Source organism: Perca flavescens, chromosome 8, assembly GCF_004354835.1.
Source record: "Perca flavescens isolate YP-PL-M2 chromosome 8, PFLA_1.0, whole genome shotgun sequence".
NCBI classification, from domain to species: Eukaryota; Metazoa; Chordata; class Actinopteri; order Perciformes; family Percidae; genus Perca; species Perca flavescens.
Window position 1 is genome coordinate 651,964 of NC_041338.1, and position 18,651 is coordinate 670,614.

At 40.8% G+C, this 18,651-nt stretch overlaps 2 protein-coding genes across 4 annotated transcripts in view; both read right to left on the reverse strand.

Annotated features, from left to right (window-relative positions):
• The window catches only part of fanca (FA complementation group A), a 30,043-nt gene extending 20,228 nt beyond the window's left edge, over positions 1-9,815 (reverse strand). For all 3 annotated transcript variants that reach the window (XM_028584863.1, XM_028584864.1, XM_028584865.1), the window contains exons 1-7: positions 9,587-9,815; positions 9,107-9,219; positions 8,626-8,722; positions 8,127-8,281; positions 4,493-4,588; positions 3,759-3,832; positions 2,398-2,507 (exon numbers count right to left, since the gene is read on the reverse strand). In XM_028584863.1, coding sequence (XP_028440664.1) covers positions 2,398-2,507; positions 3,759-3,832; positions 4,493-4,588; positions 8,127-8,281; positions 8,626-8,722; positions 9,107-9,219; positions 9,587-9,647 — 706 coding nt within the window. In that variant the 5' untranslated portion in view covers positions 9,648-9,815. The remainder of the gene's footprint in view (positions 1-2,397; positions 2,508-3,758; positions 3,833-4,492; positions 4,589-8,126; positions 8,282-8,625; positions 8,723-9,106; positions 9,220-9,586) is intronic.
• A 6,042-nt stretch (positions 9,816-15,857) lies between these two features.
• slc10a3 (solute carrier family 10 member 3) lies at positions 15,858-17,814 on the reverse strand. The gene has a single exon (XM_028585697.1). The coding sequence runs from the start codon at positions 17,340-17,342 to the stop codon at positions 15,933-15,935; it is 1,410 nt and encodes a 469-aa protein (XP_028441498.1). The 5' UTR covers positions 17,343-17,814; the 3' UTR covers positions 15,858-15,932.
• Positions 17,815-18,651: the final 837 nt, after the last annotated feature.

An 18,651-nucleotide genomic window follows, 5' to 3' on the forward strand; every position in this document is an offset into this window, starting at 1 on the left:
AACCCTGCAAGTGACCTGATCTACCAAGTACATTTCTCACCTGATAGTTACTGGTTTTATTCTTTTTAATTGCTTTTAATATGCTTGTTTTATGTGTTGGTTGTATTGCTTATCGGTTTTTACTGTAAAGTGTCTTTGAGTACCATGTAATAATATAAATAAAATGTTTTATTAAGTAATCAAGGGACTGGGGCTTAGAAACCACTAAGATCACAAAAGAAATAGTTAGTAATGGGGCTGCACAATATATCGTTTAGTTTTTTATTGTCATCGCAACATCAACTGGCGCAATAAACATATCGCGAAAGACACTCAGAGATTTATTGTGTTAGTTGAAAGACAATATCAGTAGAAGACTGCTTGAATGCTTGAAAAAGTCATTATTTTTAGTGCTGCCTTTTATATTCAATTCAATTTTAGTTTAATTTGTTCAATAAAAGAAAATTGGAAATTATTTCCTTTCTTTTGTTTTAAACTCAACAAGCAGTTTGTTGTTTTTCCGCAGAATACTGAAAGTAGCACAACTGAGAGCACTTTAATATCTGATTATTTATCACAAGTAATATAATTATCGGCATATACAACAATGTTATCGCATATTTTTCTGATATCGTGCATCCATAGTTAGTAAGTAACAGAAATCCTCAGAATCCTCTGAAATTAATCTGATGATGTAGAACTTAAGCTCAAGTTCACACATCATCTCTTCTTTAATACTGATTGGAAAGGATTAGGTAACCAATAAGAATGTTGTGCTGTGAAAAAAATAGTTCTTATTACCCTTTCTTGAGGCAACATTTAAGAAACAACAAGTTGTGGTTTTAACTGTGGTTATGTGGCAAAGTATTTCTTGCTCAGTAGTAGTAACTTCCTGCAGTCTCCGCTGGTTGCCTGGCAACCTCAAGGTTGTTGAGTTAAGTTAAAAATAGTCCCACACAAACAAGATGTGCTGGTGGTCGGATTTTGTTACCTTTGGACACAGCCAGATTAGTTGTTTCCAGTCTGTTTCTCAACACAACCTTCAATCTCGGCCATTTTTTAGCCAGCAAATGATACAAAAAGCTAAATCCATTGAAGAAAATCCAGAGCATCTTCACTTTAAGGACATGTGCAAAACAATCCGGCGATTCATGTTGTGCGGCAGTGGTAGTGTCACTTAAATGGCCCATTTGTCTTATTTAACCAAACAATGTAGCACGATTCATATTTCACAATTATTGTTTTCGGTCAGATCGTTTATAGATCTTGACATTTCCGACCGCACTTGAAGGCAGCTTCATTTCACGGAGTAAAGGAAGGGAAGGGTAAGGTCAGGTGTTACACAAACTCATGGGGCGGTTCAGTGCTTTGTTTTTTTTTTTTTTTTTTTAAACTCTTATAATGTTTTAACATTTTCTCGTGACAGTGAAAGAGGCAGTGATGTTTCCCATTTTCCTGAACACTGCAGGGTGACTTTGGGTTGCGTGGAACTGGTCTCAACTTTTCGCCGCAGGCTACTGCCGTGTTTTTTGGTTCCCCCCTGCGACCCCCTCCACTGCAGCGCAAACGCACTACCGCCATTCACAATGAATGGAAGGACCTGCGTTTTCGCCAGACCGTCCCAACAACCGCCACAGTGTGTGTGAACACATGCTAAGGAATTTAACATCCTCCCATCTGTTCAGAGATACAGCGCAGGAGGATTCACTTTTCATCCCTTCCATGTGCAAAACACGCTCATAATACACCAAAAAACCCGCAATTTAGTACTCAATCTTATTCCTGCTTTTATGGGTTTTTTTGCTGCCTAGCTGCAAAAAGAACTTACTTTTGTGGGACAACAAAGGTCTGAACTAAACTTAACCGAGCTGGTGGCACTGGAATCAAGATTCAGAGACTTTTTCCTGACAGGGAGCTGTTGTGTCAAAATGTGATAAAAATCTGGTTTTAATTGAATTATGGGGAAATATATGATGTGTATCAATGTGACATACAGTGGGGGAAATAAGTATTTGACCCCTTGCTGATTTTGCAGGTTTGCCCACTTACAAAGAATGCAAAAATCTACAATTGTAATCATATGTACATTCTAACAGTGAAAGACAGAATCCCAAAGAAAATTCCAGAAAATCACATCATATGAATTTATTAAAATTGATAACCATCTGATGAGGAAAAACAAGTATTTGACCCCCCTTTTGGGAAGCAGTTGAAATAAGGCAGCTGGCGTTCAGGTCCGAGCCATTTAAATCTGGCCTTGGTGGCAGATCTGTATTTTACCCTAACAGAGCCTTTATCACTCGGATTGTATTTTGTGATGAAACTGGTTTCCAGGGTAACTAAATTCAAGGAGACCTGCTGATCAGGATCAATTCTCTAAACTAAAACTAGACGAGTGAGAGAAATCTGTGTCCTTACTTGACAACACTTTCCGCTGAACTTGTTTGGTGTCTTCTTCTCCCCGTGGAGGCGTCCAACCGCACAGAGCCTTCGCCTGAGACACCAACCACAGCCTCACTCCTTCATCACTACATGGAGGAAAAGCAAAAGGAGGGCAGAACAGAGTCAAAAGTTAAACAGGGGGTCTGCAGGTTTCACCAAGTCAAATTCAAGACTTTTTAAGACCATTATGAATGAATGAAGACGTTTATCACAACATCAACTAAGCCCTGAATTCAGTTTTTTTTCAAGCCAAGTATCGCTAAACTTTCATTTCCCCAAAGTTGAAGAATAAAGTCTGTTGTATGTCTGTGGTACAACCCGAAAGAGACTCTCACCAATAACACGAAAGCTGATTGGCTGCCATATATGTTGCATGTTGGTCTCATTTGTAGTCCTAACGAAATTATATTCAAACTACAAAAGAAAGAACTACAACACCACAGAATACAAATAAAAAAAAGAGCATCAGAGGTAACGTTACATGGACGAAGGAATATTTAAAGACCTGTTTAAAATTATTAAGACCTAGTTCACAATACTTCCACGAATTTAAGACTTTTTAAAAGGTCTAAAAATTGTATTTTGAAATAGACTTTTTAAGACTTTTAAAGACCCTATGGAAACCCTGGTTACATTTCAGCCATGCTTCAAACATTCACTATCCTCAAACTCAGGGTGACTTGGAAAAACCTACTCATTTGTGTGGAGTTAATATTTAAATCATTCTGTGAACTGAACTCAACAATTTAAAAACGGCCCCTACAACATCCACACAGGGGCACTATAATAACAAAACTGATAGCCAAGTTTCTTTTGTTGTAGTATTGAATGATATTACTTTTAAAAAAACATCCTTCATGAATTCATGTAGTTTGATTTGCAATCTCTGAAATAACCAGAAGGATTCACACATTCAGATAGAAAATCCAGGATCTGAACTGAGACGATATCCTGATAGGACAGAGGTCTGATTAATTCTTGGTAGTCTGGACGTTCAAGTTTGAATTTTTCATCATAAATTCTGTTTATTTGAATTTAATCAATCCAATTTGAGCAACCTGATTTTTGTACTTGACTTAAAATCATGTTTTTTTAAATTGAAGAACTTAGTTAACCAGTCAGTTAATTATAAGATTCAAATGGGTTTTCTTCCATAATGTTTGTAGAAGTGAAAATACTAAAGTATAATACTTATCTGCCTTATCCTATGCAGCCAACAGTTGTGTGATATTAATCTTTGTATGCTAGAGACTATTGTGGCTCCACAGCAGCTGACCAACCCTGTTTCCTAACAAGGCAGCACAAACTAAATTTCCCCAAAAAATGATGTTTCTTACCTCTCTATGATGTACTTCAGAGTGACGATGTTGTGAAAGTGAAGATGGTACACCACCTCCAGCTTTGGTAGCCTCTGTAAAAACACCACATTAAATATTGAACTTACTACATCCATTATATAAGAAAGCCATAATGGGGTTTTCCTACTGTGGCAGTTTGGACCAATTGTAAAGGGATAAATAAAGCGTGTGAAAATGACTTTTTTTTTAATTCCATCTTAACTTGTTTAGTTGTGTTGTTTCTTTGACTCAGCTGTATACAGTCCTTCCAGAAAAATGCGGAGTTTTTTTGTGATTGTTGCGGGCAAAAATCCTTGATTATGCGTTTTCTTAAAAAATGTGTGTAGAACTCAGACTGAAAATGCTCAACAAAGGCAATAACTTAACAGAATCACTCACTCACTCACTCACTCACTCACTCACTCACTCACTCACTCACCCACTCACTCACTCACTCACTCACTCACTCACTCACTCACTCACTCACCCACTCACTCACACCACACTCACTCACTCACTCACTCACTCACTCACTCACACACACACACACACACACACACACACACACACACACACACACACACACACACACACACACACACACACACACACACACACACACACACACACACACACACACACACACACACACACACACACACACACACACACACACACACACACACACACACACACACACACACACACACACACACACACACACACACACACACCTGATCTCTTCTGTACTCCTGCCAGAGCAGTTTAGGGCAGAGGGCTCCCTGTGACAGCAGTTCTTTGCTGGACTCCAGCAGGAGACACAGCTGGACCTAGAGAGGACAGGAATAGGACTTATATTATAATATACGTCATATTTATTAACAAAAATCATAATAATAATTGTATCTATATTGCACTTTTCAAGCATTAAGCACAAATTGCTTTCCAGATTAAAAGATTTACAGGATATAAATGTGGAATCAGAAAGCCATGTAAGCCCCCCTAACCCTCATGACAAAAATTAGAGCAAACAGCACTTCATAAAACAGGGACAGTGCAAGATAGAATGTCAATAACAGAAACATGTATGGACATGCATCTAAAAACACTAAAATTATAATACAAATCAAGCATAATATAAATACATAATGACAGTAAAATTTAAATAAAACCATAAGAGAGTAGCAAAAAGAGGAAATATGCAGTGTTGCGAGAATGGAAGAGAAGACATAGTTAAGTGTAAGGCCATCTTATAAAAATGAGTTTTAAGGAGGCGTTTAAAAGCTGCGGTGGAGTCAGCCGATCTCACACTGAAGGGAAGGCTGTTCCAAAGCCGAGGGGCTGTTACCGAAATCGGCCGCACAGTCACCCTTAGTTTTCAGTCTGGTTGGTGACATGTTATTTGACATGCTTTCTGTACTCTGAACAAGAATCCTGCAGTAATTAAAGCGAAACTCAGGGTGGAGACTTCTGTGGCTGCCACTGTAGCTGAAAAATATGAAAGATCTGCAGCACTTTTTCAATATGCAGAAGTGACATAGCATTAAAGTTGTGGCTCCAGAGAAGATAACCAGAACACTAAGTCACTGTGCATGACACAACCACGATGAGTCAGAGAAGAATACATAGGCACACATTCATCATGCTATAGACACTATACTAAAGGGGTAGCTGACCTTTATAATAGAAGTGAATTTGTGACATTGTTTTGAAAAATCTATCAGATAAATATATAATATAATAAATGCAGATTTATTATTGTTTATTATTATTATTATTATTACACATTTAATCTAATTAGGCAATCTGCTTACAGATCAAGATCTTTTTCGTAAATGAGACCTGAGAACAGCAGAAGAATTGACAGAAAAAAGACGGAACAAGCATAGCCAGTCATAAAAAACACATCGTCCTAACCATATTAATCTTTAGATTGGTCCAAATTTATAGAAATAAATAAAAGAATAAGTAAAACATTGTGCGTCAAACAAAATGAAACTGTGAATGTCACTGCCAATTAAACCCCGAAGAGAAGGCAAAATGTCTTTCTCAATATTCTTTTTGTTTTTGTTTCACCACAACCCCACGAAGCAGCTCCTCCATTTCCTTTGCGCATTGCATTGTGGGAGAATAGTGCTGACTAAGAAATTGATCGCATTTTAGTATTCGGTTTTCAGTAGACTTCATTTTGTCACATTTCCTAAAAAAAAAAAACTGCTTAGAATTAGTGTGTAATAAGAGGATTTGGGAAACACTATGGTCTGACCAGTAGTCCTAAATGTGAGAAAGGACGTAATATACTGACACAGCGTTAGTCAGAGATCTTTATAAATTAAAACTAATATGGGTTTTTAAAAGCCAATACTGATATTGTAGACTGAAGATGCTGAAAGCCAAAGGAGACGTGTTGTATATTTGTCCTTGTTTGTTTTCTTCTGCTGGACGTCAGCAGGAAATAAAAAAATAATAATAAACAGAATTTTCTAAACTTTAGTGCACAAGTACGTGATACAAGCAACCTCCTATATAGTTGTAAAAAAGGCCATGCATTCCCATTTTGTATCCACCGTGCCTGATCACGCGCTCTGCATGTGCACTCTGTGTGCCCACGCTGACGACGCCCCTGAACACAGCAGCGAGTGAGAAGCACGGAGGAGCAGACATCAGCTGGACTTGACTTTAGACTGCAGCGATTTCTGATGGACAGATTCTTTCTAGTGTGTGTGTCCATGGAAATGTAAGTTTAATTGTTGTGTCAGGTTGCACACAGTTATTGTTTATTATTGGCCGTGGATGTATTTTAGGTTTCTGTTTAGTTAACGATGGGATTCAGTGCTAGCCGGTAGCCTGTAATAGTCAGCTATTGTTTCTATGCTGTGCACTGAATATTTTGGTTGTTTATTCCGTGTAAATGCTTGTTATAATTCAGTGTTTCCTCTATGGTGATTTGACTGTGGCGGCCCCCCACGGCAACATTGGTATCAGAAATAGGGCTGCATTGTTAGAGTGCTCATTGTGTGTGTCAATAGAGGTGAATAAATATATTTGTTTGTGTTGCAGCGAAGTGTCAGGACCGTTTCATGGGGGTGGGGGGCTGTGGACCTGCCCCCACTGCTAAAAATAAATCCTAAAGGAAACACTGTAATTATTATAAGCTTACATGACTGCCTTTGTGTTTGCTAATCTTTAATTGAGCTCATTGCACTCTAGTTATTATTATTAACCATTAATATTGCTCTATACATACTATTTGTAGATGGCTATGTTTTAGCTTAGGTTTGCTTTTGCCCTGGACTCTGCATCTCCTTTCTCCCACACTCTCACCTGAACATTGAAGTAGTGTCCTGACCCGACACCCTAAAGCCATTGTTGCCACACCTATTAAACCATATTTACATATTCTCTCACACAATAGTTCTAGTGTCACTTGCACTAGTCTCGCATTGCCAAACCTTCCTCAACACAGCATTCCTGGATGGGAGAAAAACGTGCCCTGGTTTATTGGCATTTCTTTAATCCAATCACAATCATCTTGGGCGGTGCTAAGCTCCGGACGGAGCCACGGTGCCTCTGCAAAATAACCTCGGGAAGGAACTTGTTTTGGTGGAACGTGTACGTTCAAAAGTAGTTTTAGTCGTGCAACAGAAAACTCAGATTGGACAGATAGTCTAGATAGCTGTCTGGATTTACCCTGCAGAGTTTTGACAGAGTTTCTGCAGGTTTCACCAAGTCAATTTTAAGGCTTTTTAAAAGGCCTTTTTAAGACCATTATGAATAAAATTTAAGACCTTTATCACAACATCAACTAAGCCCTAAATTCTGTTTTTTTTTTAAGCCAAGTATCGCTTAACTTGAACTTCCCCATAGCTGAAGAATAAAATCTGTTTTATGTCTGTGGTACAATCCAAAAAAAAACTCCCGCTGTTAACACAAAAGCTACAATATAAGTAGCATGTTGGTCGTAATACAGCTAAATTATATTTGGACTAGCGAAAGAAAGAACTTCAACACCACAGAATAATAATTAAAAAAAGAGCATTAGAGGTAGCGTTACATGGACGTAGGAAAATTAAGACCTGTTTAAAATTATTTAAGACCTAGAACACAATACTTCAACGAATTTAAGACTTTTTAAGGGCTAAAATTTTTATCTGCCGGCACCGGAGCAATCCCCTAAATGAATCGTCGTGGGTACGTGCTACACTTGCACTAACTTACTGAACCAACAACATGTTGATGAGGTGCCTGGTGAAAGTTTAGATGGTCCACAGTTAACAATTTGTGAATTCATATTTTTTTGCATGAGGGTACTGATTGAATGCTCACCCTGGATTATGCCAACATCAAATCTTACTGTCAGATACTCACTCTCTGAGAGGAAGTGAGAAGCCCACTCCTTTTGTCCTCTTCCTCCTTCACTTCTTCAGTTTCAGTGATCTCCATCAGTCTCTCCAGCATCATCTTCACTGACAGCACCGCCACCGGGACACCCAGCTGCAAGGCCTGACGCCTTAGCTCACACACTGTCCACACACAATACAACACATCCTATAGTTCATATATATATATATATATATATATATATATATATATATATATATATATATATATATATATATATATATATATATATATGCCAATAAATTAAATCTGAAAAACTGATAGTTGTCCAGAAGATAAACAATTAACAAAGATGGGAGTAATGAAAAGATTATGGGAATTTGGTCATGTCTGCCATTCAGCAGCTGACTCACATATGAGATGTTGGAAAGTCCTAACACACGAGCGTGTCAACTTTGGTACATTGGAAAAATTGATGTACAGCACAGACACTATTTCTGAGACCTAGTATCAAACACTCACTCACCCAGCAATGAAACTGCAATGGCAGATGAGATGCCTTCAGACTCTGCCTGTTTCTGTTCTCCATTCTGAGTCCGGAAAATGTTGCACAGATGTGGATTCTACAAAAAAGTGTAAAAGAAATATTATTAATGAAAGATCAGCAACTATTAAATATGAACATATTACATCATCATCTGTCCCCCCTCTGATGATACAAGCAGATTTTATATATATGTATAAAATTATATACATGTATAATTCACCAAGAAGCACTTGCAGAAATTTGCATTCTTGGCCCATTTAGAAGCATTTCTTTTGCAACAGTGTATTTATCCCCTTTATCCATGACATATATGTATATATGTCATGACACTGTCAGTTTTTACGGGTTCTTTCTCAGTCCACAGATTAGTATAAAATGTCACTATCATAATGTTTTAACGTTTGCTCATTGGCTGTGCAGACAAGTAAGTTCTGACCCATCCTAAAGTCCACTCACTTACCCCCACCTCCCTGAGTAGACTGCAGATGTTCTGCTGCTGTTCCAACAGCTGGATTGTTGCCTCCTGCAGCCTTTGACCATCCTCCTGCTTCAGCCTCTTAACCACACGACCAGCTGGGAGTACAACAGCAGGACAACGTTCACAAGTTTTAGTATCGTAATAACAGTGCTTACTTTGTTGTATTGAAGTTAGCTAAGTTAACCAAATGTTGGCCAACTTAAAGCATGATTAGATAGATGACATAACGTTACTGTATACATATACCTAAGTAAATATAATTTGTTCTGTATTAAGGGTCACGCCAAACTCCACTTAAACAGCTGCCAATTTCACATTTCAACGCTAATAGCCGAAAGTGGTTAAGTTAACAAACCTACAGGTTTGAGTGTTTGTTTTCATGTATTCACGTATTGTTTAAGATAATGCTCAATAAACATACTAACGTTAACGTAGCGTTAATTCGGTGTATATGTCACTCACCGAAGAGGCTCGACAGAGTCCTTTTCTGAGAAACCGACTCACACGTTGCACTAAGTGACATATTTTACTTTGGCTGAATGCGTATCAACACTTTTAGTCGACGTTCAAGCCAATTAGTTTGAAAACTATATGTTAACAGTAGTTTTAGAAATAAAGTGTCAATTCTCTGGCTAGCTTTTTGAAGCTGCTGTTTTGGTTTACTTTCTCCTCCATGTTTCCCGTCGCGCCCTTCTCTCCCATTGGTCTGTGCTAGAGCCAATCAGGAAAGACCATCCGCTGAGATTAAGGCTTGGGGAGTGGGGATTGGTTAGGGTTAGGGTAAGAATACCAGGGTCAGCCAATCAGAAGCAGAATAAGGCAGAATAAGGCGGGCTACGAGGCACGTCCTGTGACGTCGACACGTCTAGCGGATCCGATCTCTATGTCTAGAATCTACCCTCAGGGGTTCGGGGCGAACGGGGCAAAACAGATTAAATAAAAAGGCATGGTATCTCTTGAACCAATCAGAGGCATAGTACAGCCGATCATGCCTTCGCATGTGAAGGGATAGGGACAGAGCGCATTTAAGTCCCACCCCACCGGGGGGGAAACAACTCTCCGCTGGTGCCTCCTCCTCTGAGTGGTCCCATGTAGTTAAAACTGAATTTAACTCAATTTTTCAAATGTTGTCTTTATCCTATGTTTTTTTGTTTTAAACTTAGTAGCCAATACTTTTATTTTTGTAACCCCAAATAGTTTTGTATGTTTAATAAATTCCCTTTTTGAAAAGTAATGATTCAAAAGTAGGCTCTGGTAATTGAAGTGAGTTGGTGAACTTGGTGGACAACATTTCACGTGCTCATAGAGAGGAAAATTAAGCATAAAGCAGTTTTGAAACTCAACCTGAACTTTTGCTGTGTAGCTTACTTGCCTTCCTTTGAAACACAGCTAAAGAGAATAGGAGCATCGGTTTACTGCACCCTTTTCTATCATAGCAACATCTTTGCATCGTAGCATCCAGTAGGGTATGTCTGTTCTTTTTCCATAATTGTATCTATTCTCAGCTGTAAATGTATACAGGCTGTTGCTGTAATGCATCACATGTTATAAGCTGATGATAGTTTCTATGTGAAAAATGAATCTGTAACATAACTATATCTACTTTTCCAAAGATGTATTTCTGTTCACAGTTTTTTTTCAACCGTTACTACTCCATTTCTAGCATTGTGGGACAACAGTATCCATTTCTTCATTGTGAAAGTGCTATGACTTAATGCCCTGTAAAGCCGGTACAGGATGCAGGGCATGTAAGGACAAGAGTGGCTGTAATGTTAGCTTCCCCTTTTTCATAATAAAGATCTGACCCATGGTTTTGAAGTCTGAAAGGGTTGACTTATTGTACTGTACTGTGGGAAGCTGCAGTGTTTTTTTTTTAAATTCAATGAGGTTGTGATGTGCAAGATTAATAAACGATGAGGACGAATACGATTGTGACTCAGTTCAGGTGTTGCATGGTGAGTGCCACACATTGCCTAATCCCACTGCGGGACCATCCCTGTACAGCAGCAGGCTCCATCTTGCCCTCTGTGTGTTTGAGTGAAGATCATTCCTCACAGTATACAGCTCCAGCCTCCTGTGTATTTTCTGGACTTCCCAGCTTTATAGCAGCAGGCAGCAGGAAAGCCGTCTCATGGGAGCCAGTGAAAGGAACTCATGAAAATGTAATGCAATGTGTCCTCATGCATTTTTAAAAGCCCTCTCTTCCTATTGTGCCACTAATGTGTGGGATGGTAATATAAACAGGAGTGCTGATGTATGGGGCTGAGTGCAAACCTACCAGCAAGGCCGAGTGTCATCACCTGTCAGCTCCATGAAGAACAACACACAGTGACACCTGAGGACACACACGCACATGCGCGTGTGCACACACACACACACACACACACACACACACACACACACACACACACACACAGTTACAGTAGCAGCTCTTGTTGGAATCAAGTGAGCCACTGACACTGGGGGGCAAAGTTTGGATAAAGGACTGATTGAATCTGGACCTAAGCAGGATTTTTTCTTGTGTGTGTGTGTGTGTGTGTGTGTGTGTGTGTGTGTGTGTGTGTGTGTGTGTATGATGTCAACATGATGTCATTGTGATTGCATGAAAACTGCACAATCGGTTCCAATAGCAGGTTAGCTCACACATAAAGCATATTAAAAATACCAAATCTAAACATAGATTTCATGCATGTCAAGTAAAAAAAGAGCCTGGAACAAAAGACAGAATTTACAGCTGTTCCTGAAGAAATCACTAACTTATTTACTATGTATTAACTAATGACTGACTTTGTACTATGTGGCTATTAAAGGTCCCATAACATGGTGCTCTTTGGATGCTTTTATATAGACCTTAGTGGTCCCCTAATACTGTATCTGAAGTCTCTTTTATATAGACCTTAGTGGTCCCCTAATACTGTATCTGAAGTCTCTTTTATATAGACCTTAGTGGTCTCCTAATACTGTATCTGAAGTCTCTTTTATATAGACCTTAGTGGTCCCCTAATACTGTATCTGAAGTCTCTTTTATATAGACCTTAGTGGTCCCCTAATACTGTATCTGAAGTCTCTTTTATATAGACCTTAGTGGTCCCCTAATACTGTATCTGAAGTCTCTTTTATATAGGCCTTAGTGGTCCCCTAATACTGTATCTGAAGTCTCTTTTATATAGGCCTTAGTGGTCCCCTAATACTGTATCTGAAGTCTCTTTTATATAGACCTTAGTGGTCCCCTAATACTGTATCTGAAGTATCTTTTATATAGACCTTAGTGGTCCCCTAATACTGTATCTGAAGTCTCTTTCCCGAAATTCAGCCTTGGTGCAGAATTACAGCCACTAGAGCCAGTCCCACAATGAGCTTTCCTTAGGATGTGCCATTTCTGTGTCTGTAGCTATTGAGGAGGAGAAGGGGGGGAGGGGGGGGGCAAGGTGGAGGGTGGGGGTGTGGCCTTGACCAACTGCCACTTTGCTCGTTTGAAAGCCATGATGTCTCTCTCTCATGGGTGGGCCAAATTCTCTGGGCGGATAAAGCAGAGAAAGGGGAGGTAACCTTGCTCCTTATGACCTCATAAGGAGAAGATTCCTGATTGGTCCATCTGAGCTTTCATTTTCTCAAAGGCAGAGCAGGATACCCAGGGCTCGGTTTACACCTATCACCATTTCTAGCCACTGGGGGACCATAGGCAGGCTGGGGGAACACATATTAATGTTAAAAAACCTAATAAAGTGACATTTTCATACCATTGGACCTTTAAAAAATTCATTTTTTCCCATCTTTGAATTACAAAACTGAAAAAACAAGTTTAAGAAAAATTCAGTCAATGTTCAGTACCTCAAAGTGAGCTATAACCTAAAAAGAAAGAAATGAAGTAGAAATAAGTAAAGATTCAGATTGTACTGCAAATCCAGTAGACAGTAGAAAAAATGTCTCAAAAGAGTTTCTGATATGTGTAACTAACATCTTTTTCCACTGATTATGTAACTTTGTTTGGTTATAGTCACACCCATGTAGGTCAGAGAACAGCTCTGTCCATTACACATGCCTTTAGTGACCAAAATCAATAGGAAAGCCACAAAAAGGTTTGTGTTCCAATGTATGACGAAGAGAAAAGCGATCATGACTCAGAAAGATCATGTTGCACAAACAGAACTGCTGCTATGAGAGGCGGCCATTAGAGTTGAAACATACCATTAGCACTGACTGAGTCTTCTACTTATCAATTTAAGCTCTGCCTGTAAGCTTTACAGCTGTGCTACATTCCTGAGAGCTCAGTCTGAACTGCTGCACCCAAACAGCAGGTCTGAATTCCCTTATTTTTCCACACAAAACCCCCTCACAAGGCGTGGTAATGAAAGCACATCAAATGCTGCTGCTCTGGACGCGCAAACAGGATGTGCAGTCTTTACATAAAAATACCTGCAAGTAAAAACTTCCCCTTTTTTTCCACTGGACCAGTTTGCTAAACAGGAAGGTTGGTGTGTTGATTGTGAACAATGAGCACATATTCTGAATTCCAAACCTGCTATCAGTTTACCTCAACAAGAGTTTACCACTAAACTGAACCTTGTCCTTTGGTGGATAACTTACTAAACTGAGGCCATGTTACACTAATATACTGCCCCCACTGGCCCTTTGCAAAGCTTGTTTCTTTGGTTTTTTCTACATTTACATCTCCAGTTCCTGTTCCTGTCTTTTGCAGAAACAATGTTCTCTGTACTAAAAGCACTTTGTACCAAAGAAATAATAATAAAAATAAATAACCCTTGGAAAAGTGTTGACTGTGTTTAGTGGATGATGTAAAGTAAATGTAAAATTTCTCTAGAAATACATTTTACTGTTGAGTTTTTGCACTTTTTTTCCAACTGTCTTAACACTTATGAGCAGCACAAACTCAATTCAGTTCACCACAATGTAAATATACAAGAGACAAAGTCTTGCATTGAAAACTGCACTTGAGAAAACTTAGAAGTCAAGCAGCAAAATGTATTTAGTCAAAAAGGACTATGCCAGTTATACCATTGGATAATAATCAGTATTAACCATTAGCATTAACAAGTAAACAGCATTTTAATGTTGTTCAAGGTGGAGCTGATTAAAGCTGTTTTACAATAGGGTCATTTACATTTTACTTTCTACACTCATTTAAGCTTGAATTGCAAGTTAACTAAAGCTTTGTAGTAGTGGAGTAAAACGTACAAAATTATCCTCTTAAATGGAGTGGAGTATAGAAGTATAGTTTTACTCTAACAATATTTCGTTGTTATGATGTAGCAATGACAAAATAAAACTGAACTGAGTATAGAAGTATAAAGTAGCATGGAATTAAAATTCTCACATAATGAACAAGTTAGAATTGTTCCTAGTATAGTACATGAATTAATGTACTTAGTTACTTTCCACCCTTAGTACTAGGGTAGTGTGACAGAAGTTGTTCAAAAATCTCAGCTCATAAATCCAAAACTAAGCAAAGAAATTTTGCTTTTTTTGTGTACTGACCCTTTAAAAAGGTATTCCAGTCCGTGCAGCCATGTTTGATTTGTCAGTCACAATACTACACATGTAGCCTGTATGGAAAAACAACTATAACAATATTCTTTTCCACTTGATGGTGTAGGTTTGTGGTGTTTGTGTGTTACGTTGTGTTTGTGGAGAGTTTAGTTTTGTGTGTAACTGCTGTTTGAGAGGCTTTTTCTCCCTTATGACACTAGTCAAAAGAAGAAGAAAAAACAATGGTCTTCTGCTATGTCTGGCATCAAAATGTGACATTTAAATAGATTTAACTTTTATCAGTAATTTTAATTCAAACGCATATGAAATTAGAGAAGTCAAAATCTTCAGCACATACTATGAAGCTGCTCTTTAAACATGCAAAACGCTGAACAAGCGTTCTACCATCTGTGTGCAAAGGTGAAACCAAACAGTCCCTGAGTGTTTTCTGCTAAAACACAGCCTGCTCACACTCGTTCTACAGCTAGCGCCTGTTGGCTGGCTCTCTCCAACACGGACCTGTTAGGAGCGTTTTGTGGCACACATACTCCTTCACAAACTGAAACCTGCTTTAACAATGTTTTTATTTACGTTTTCTTAATTTCTCCACTCCCATATTCAAGTACATGGATTCGCAGATCCAGGAAAACACAATCAGTAGCAAATACTTTCATAATCATCATCATGTTCCTGTTAGATTCCCAAACGATTCCATTTAACCCCAAAATTCTCCCCCAGGCTAAGACACATGGACCTCTTGTAAACATGATGCAAATCAATCTTTGCTTTTTGATTACAAAAAGTAATCTGGTAGAAAAATAGCTTTTCTTTTATAGGTATGTCTCTTCTTAGGAATATTTACACTGAGTACCTCACAGTATAATCTGATTTTAAAAAGTACATACTGTAAAATAAATACACAAAAAAGGTCTCAGAAGGGGGTAAAAGGCCTTTGGTTTTCATGAAAAATACGAAAACAAAAACGGAAAAACACAAAAAGTCCATTCACTGTCCTGTGTACCACCAACAGTGATGACTGGATTGGTGATTGTTGGGGGTCTTGTAGCCAAGACTGGGACACAACATTTCCACAGGTTTAAAAGACTTGATTCTTCAAAAAGTTCTGAACAAAAACCAGGGGCGTAGCACAAAACTCTGGGCCCCGTAGAAAGGCATTTTCTACGGGCCCCTCCCCGCATCCACAGCTATTCATTCTAGCATCTTTTTGGGCCCTCCTTACTTGAGGGCCCTGGGTACTCAGTGCCCTCCCCCCCCACAAGTCCGATGCCCTTGACAAAAACAAAAAGAACTGTGGCTACAATCAGGCGTCACTCCTGGGGACGACAGACCCACACAACTTCCGCTGGGCGTAGTACCCCACAACTATGAGCAGCATCTCCGAGGTGCTGCTGAGGGCCACGATGAAGGGCGCCTGGGACGCAAAGTCCGCCTCCACCCGGCGGAAGGACAGCTGCATGACGGCGAGAGCCAGCAGGCTGTTCTGGACCCCCACCTCGATGCTGACCGTCTTCCTCAGTGCTGGGGCCAGGCCCGCCAGTTTGGCCATGATGGCCCCAACCAACAGCCCCAGTAAAGGCACGGTCACCCCTACTGCCACGATCTGGGGCTTGACGTTGGCCAGGATGGACGCGCCCATCTGGTAGGCCATGAAGATGCCCCCCACGATGAGCGCGAAGCTGAAGGGTCGTATGAGAGCCAGCAGGACGCGTGTGAGGGCGGGCAGCCGCAGCTTGACCAGCATGCCCAGCGAGATGGGGATGGCGATGAACAGCAGGGTGCCGAGGATCTTCACAAAGGGCACGTGCAGGGCAGCGTGCACGCCCAGGAGCCGACCGTACAGCGCGGACGACAGAGGCATGGCGGCCGCCGCCACCACGGTGGACACCAGGGTCATGGAGATCGCCAGGGTGACGTCTCCTCCGAGCAGCAGGCTGTACAGGTAGCCCCCGCCGCCCCCCGGGGCGGAGCAGGTGATGACCAGGCCCAGGGAGAGCGCTTTGGGCAGCGAGGCCAGCTGGGATACACAGTAGGCATACAACGGCATCACCAGGAACTGACCCAGCACCCCGAGCAGCAGTGGCACGGGTCTCCTCAGCAGACCCCGCAGAACCTCCACTTCCACTTTGCAGCCGAACGCACACTTGTTGACGAAGATGAGGGGCAGCAGGGCAAACAGCACGGGGTTCTCAGAGAAATGGGACAGGCCACCCGACTGGACGAGCCGGGTGGCCGGGTCATCGGTACCAGGCGCCACTCTGATGGAGTAATCCGTCCTCTCTTCGACCAGAACGGGCACCGAGTCCTGGTCCAGGTCCAGCAGCTGGATCTGCAGCTGAGCCATGCCTGGGAACCCGGAGCGGATGCTGATAATGTAGCTCTTGGCCGGCCCTGCGTGGCCGCTATCCGTCACATTAAGTATGGAGAGGACCTCCGGGTCCAGGGAGCGGACTGTCACCGTCTGCTTCCAGCTCTGGCGGCCCTTCCTGCTCGCCGCGGCGCTCCGGTACTGGCTGGAGATCACGATCACTCCGTTGGTGTTTTCAGGAAACTCAAACTCCTGCGATGACCCGTCGCCGATCGCGATATACCTGCTGCTGCTGCTGCTGCTGCTGGTGTCGTTACTGCTGTCGACAGTTAGGTTCCCGGTGGCCCGGTGTGCTCCGCCGGTAATAAGGAAGACACAGCAGAATAGCGGAAATAGCGTCCTCATCTTATTGACGTACAAGGGGTGGAGGGGCGCTTCTCCTCTACCTGCCCAGCGGCCTCCCCACACGGTTACACCGGCGCCCCGTTAAACCAGGACGGTCCACTTCTCATTCTAGTCTCCGGTATGAACCAACAGCTTCGGCAGCGGGCTCCACATCTCGTCTGGTTCCCATTTTCTCGCTGCCTTTATACCGGAACCTAAACATCACCCCGCCCCGCCCTGTCCTGTACAGCAGCAGCAGCCCGCAGGAAACACACACACACTCACACACACTCACACACACACACACACTCACACACGGCTCTCTGACGGGCTTCCCTTTGTCTACTCGGAGGGAATATTTGTGTCCCGGTAAACCAAAGCCTCGCCTCGTCTCCCGTTCTTATTGTCTCCCCGGTTGATGAAATCGGAGCTCACTGCCGTTTGCTTGCTGCTCACGGCTAGTTCCTTAATCCTTAAAGCTCGCTCGAGTATAGTTGGACTTCCGGCCATCAAATGCCAAAATAAACGACTTATCTTATTGAATAACAGGTGGAATAGGCTTCATACAGTCTATGATATGGCTGGATAAAGTGTGATATGGGCAGATACGTTTGGTCATTTTAAATATTGCTAACAATATTCTGCATTATGAATATTTATTTATTTATTACTCTGTGTTACCTCCAACTGTGCAATATGTCATTTCTATTTATCTGTATATCTGTGTTTATATACTGTCTGTTTATATAAGGCTGTTTATTGCTATATTACTATTATTATTATAACTAATTCGATTTATTCTATTTCTTATACTTTATGTATATTTTTCTATGTTATATTATATGTCTACTTAATGTGTATTTGTGTTATTCTGGTGTGTGTACATTGTTTTTCTTTTGAGCTGCTGTAGCACAGGAATTTCCCCAGTGTAGGATTAATAAAGTCTATCTAATTTTATTTGATCTTAATTTACAACAAAGCATAGGTTACTATCAAGTTAGGAGGGTAGGCTACTGGATTACTATCTCATTTGGGTTTGTGTCAAAATCTATTTTTAAGAGCTTGTTTTTATATATTGTGCTCACATAGGGAAAATTCCTAAATACAATTGAGTTTAGTCAAGTTACCACAAGTGAACTCTATTAAAGTGTTATACTCCAGCATAGCCTACTGGTTTCACTGGCCTTATCGAATCTGGAGGCAACAGGTACCTCCAGGTGGTAGGCTACAGGAGGGCCATGAGAAGGGAATCATTAGGGGCCCAACAACCAGGCCCTTTAGTCCAGGACTACAGTAAAATACAAACCTGTCGTTTCATATTTCTCCTAAT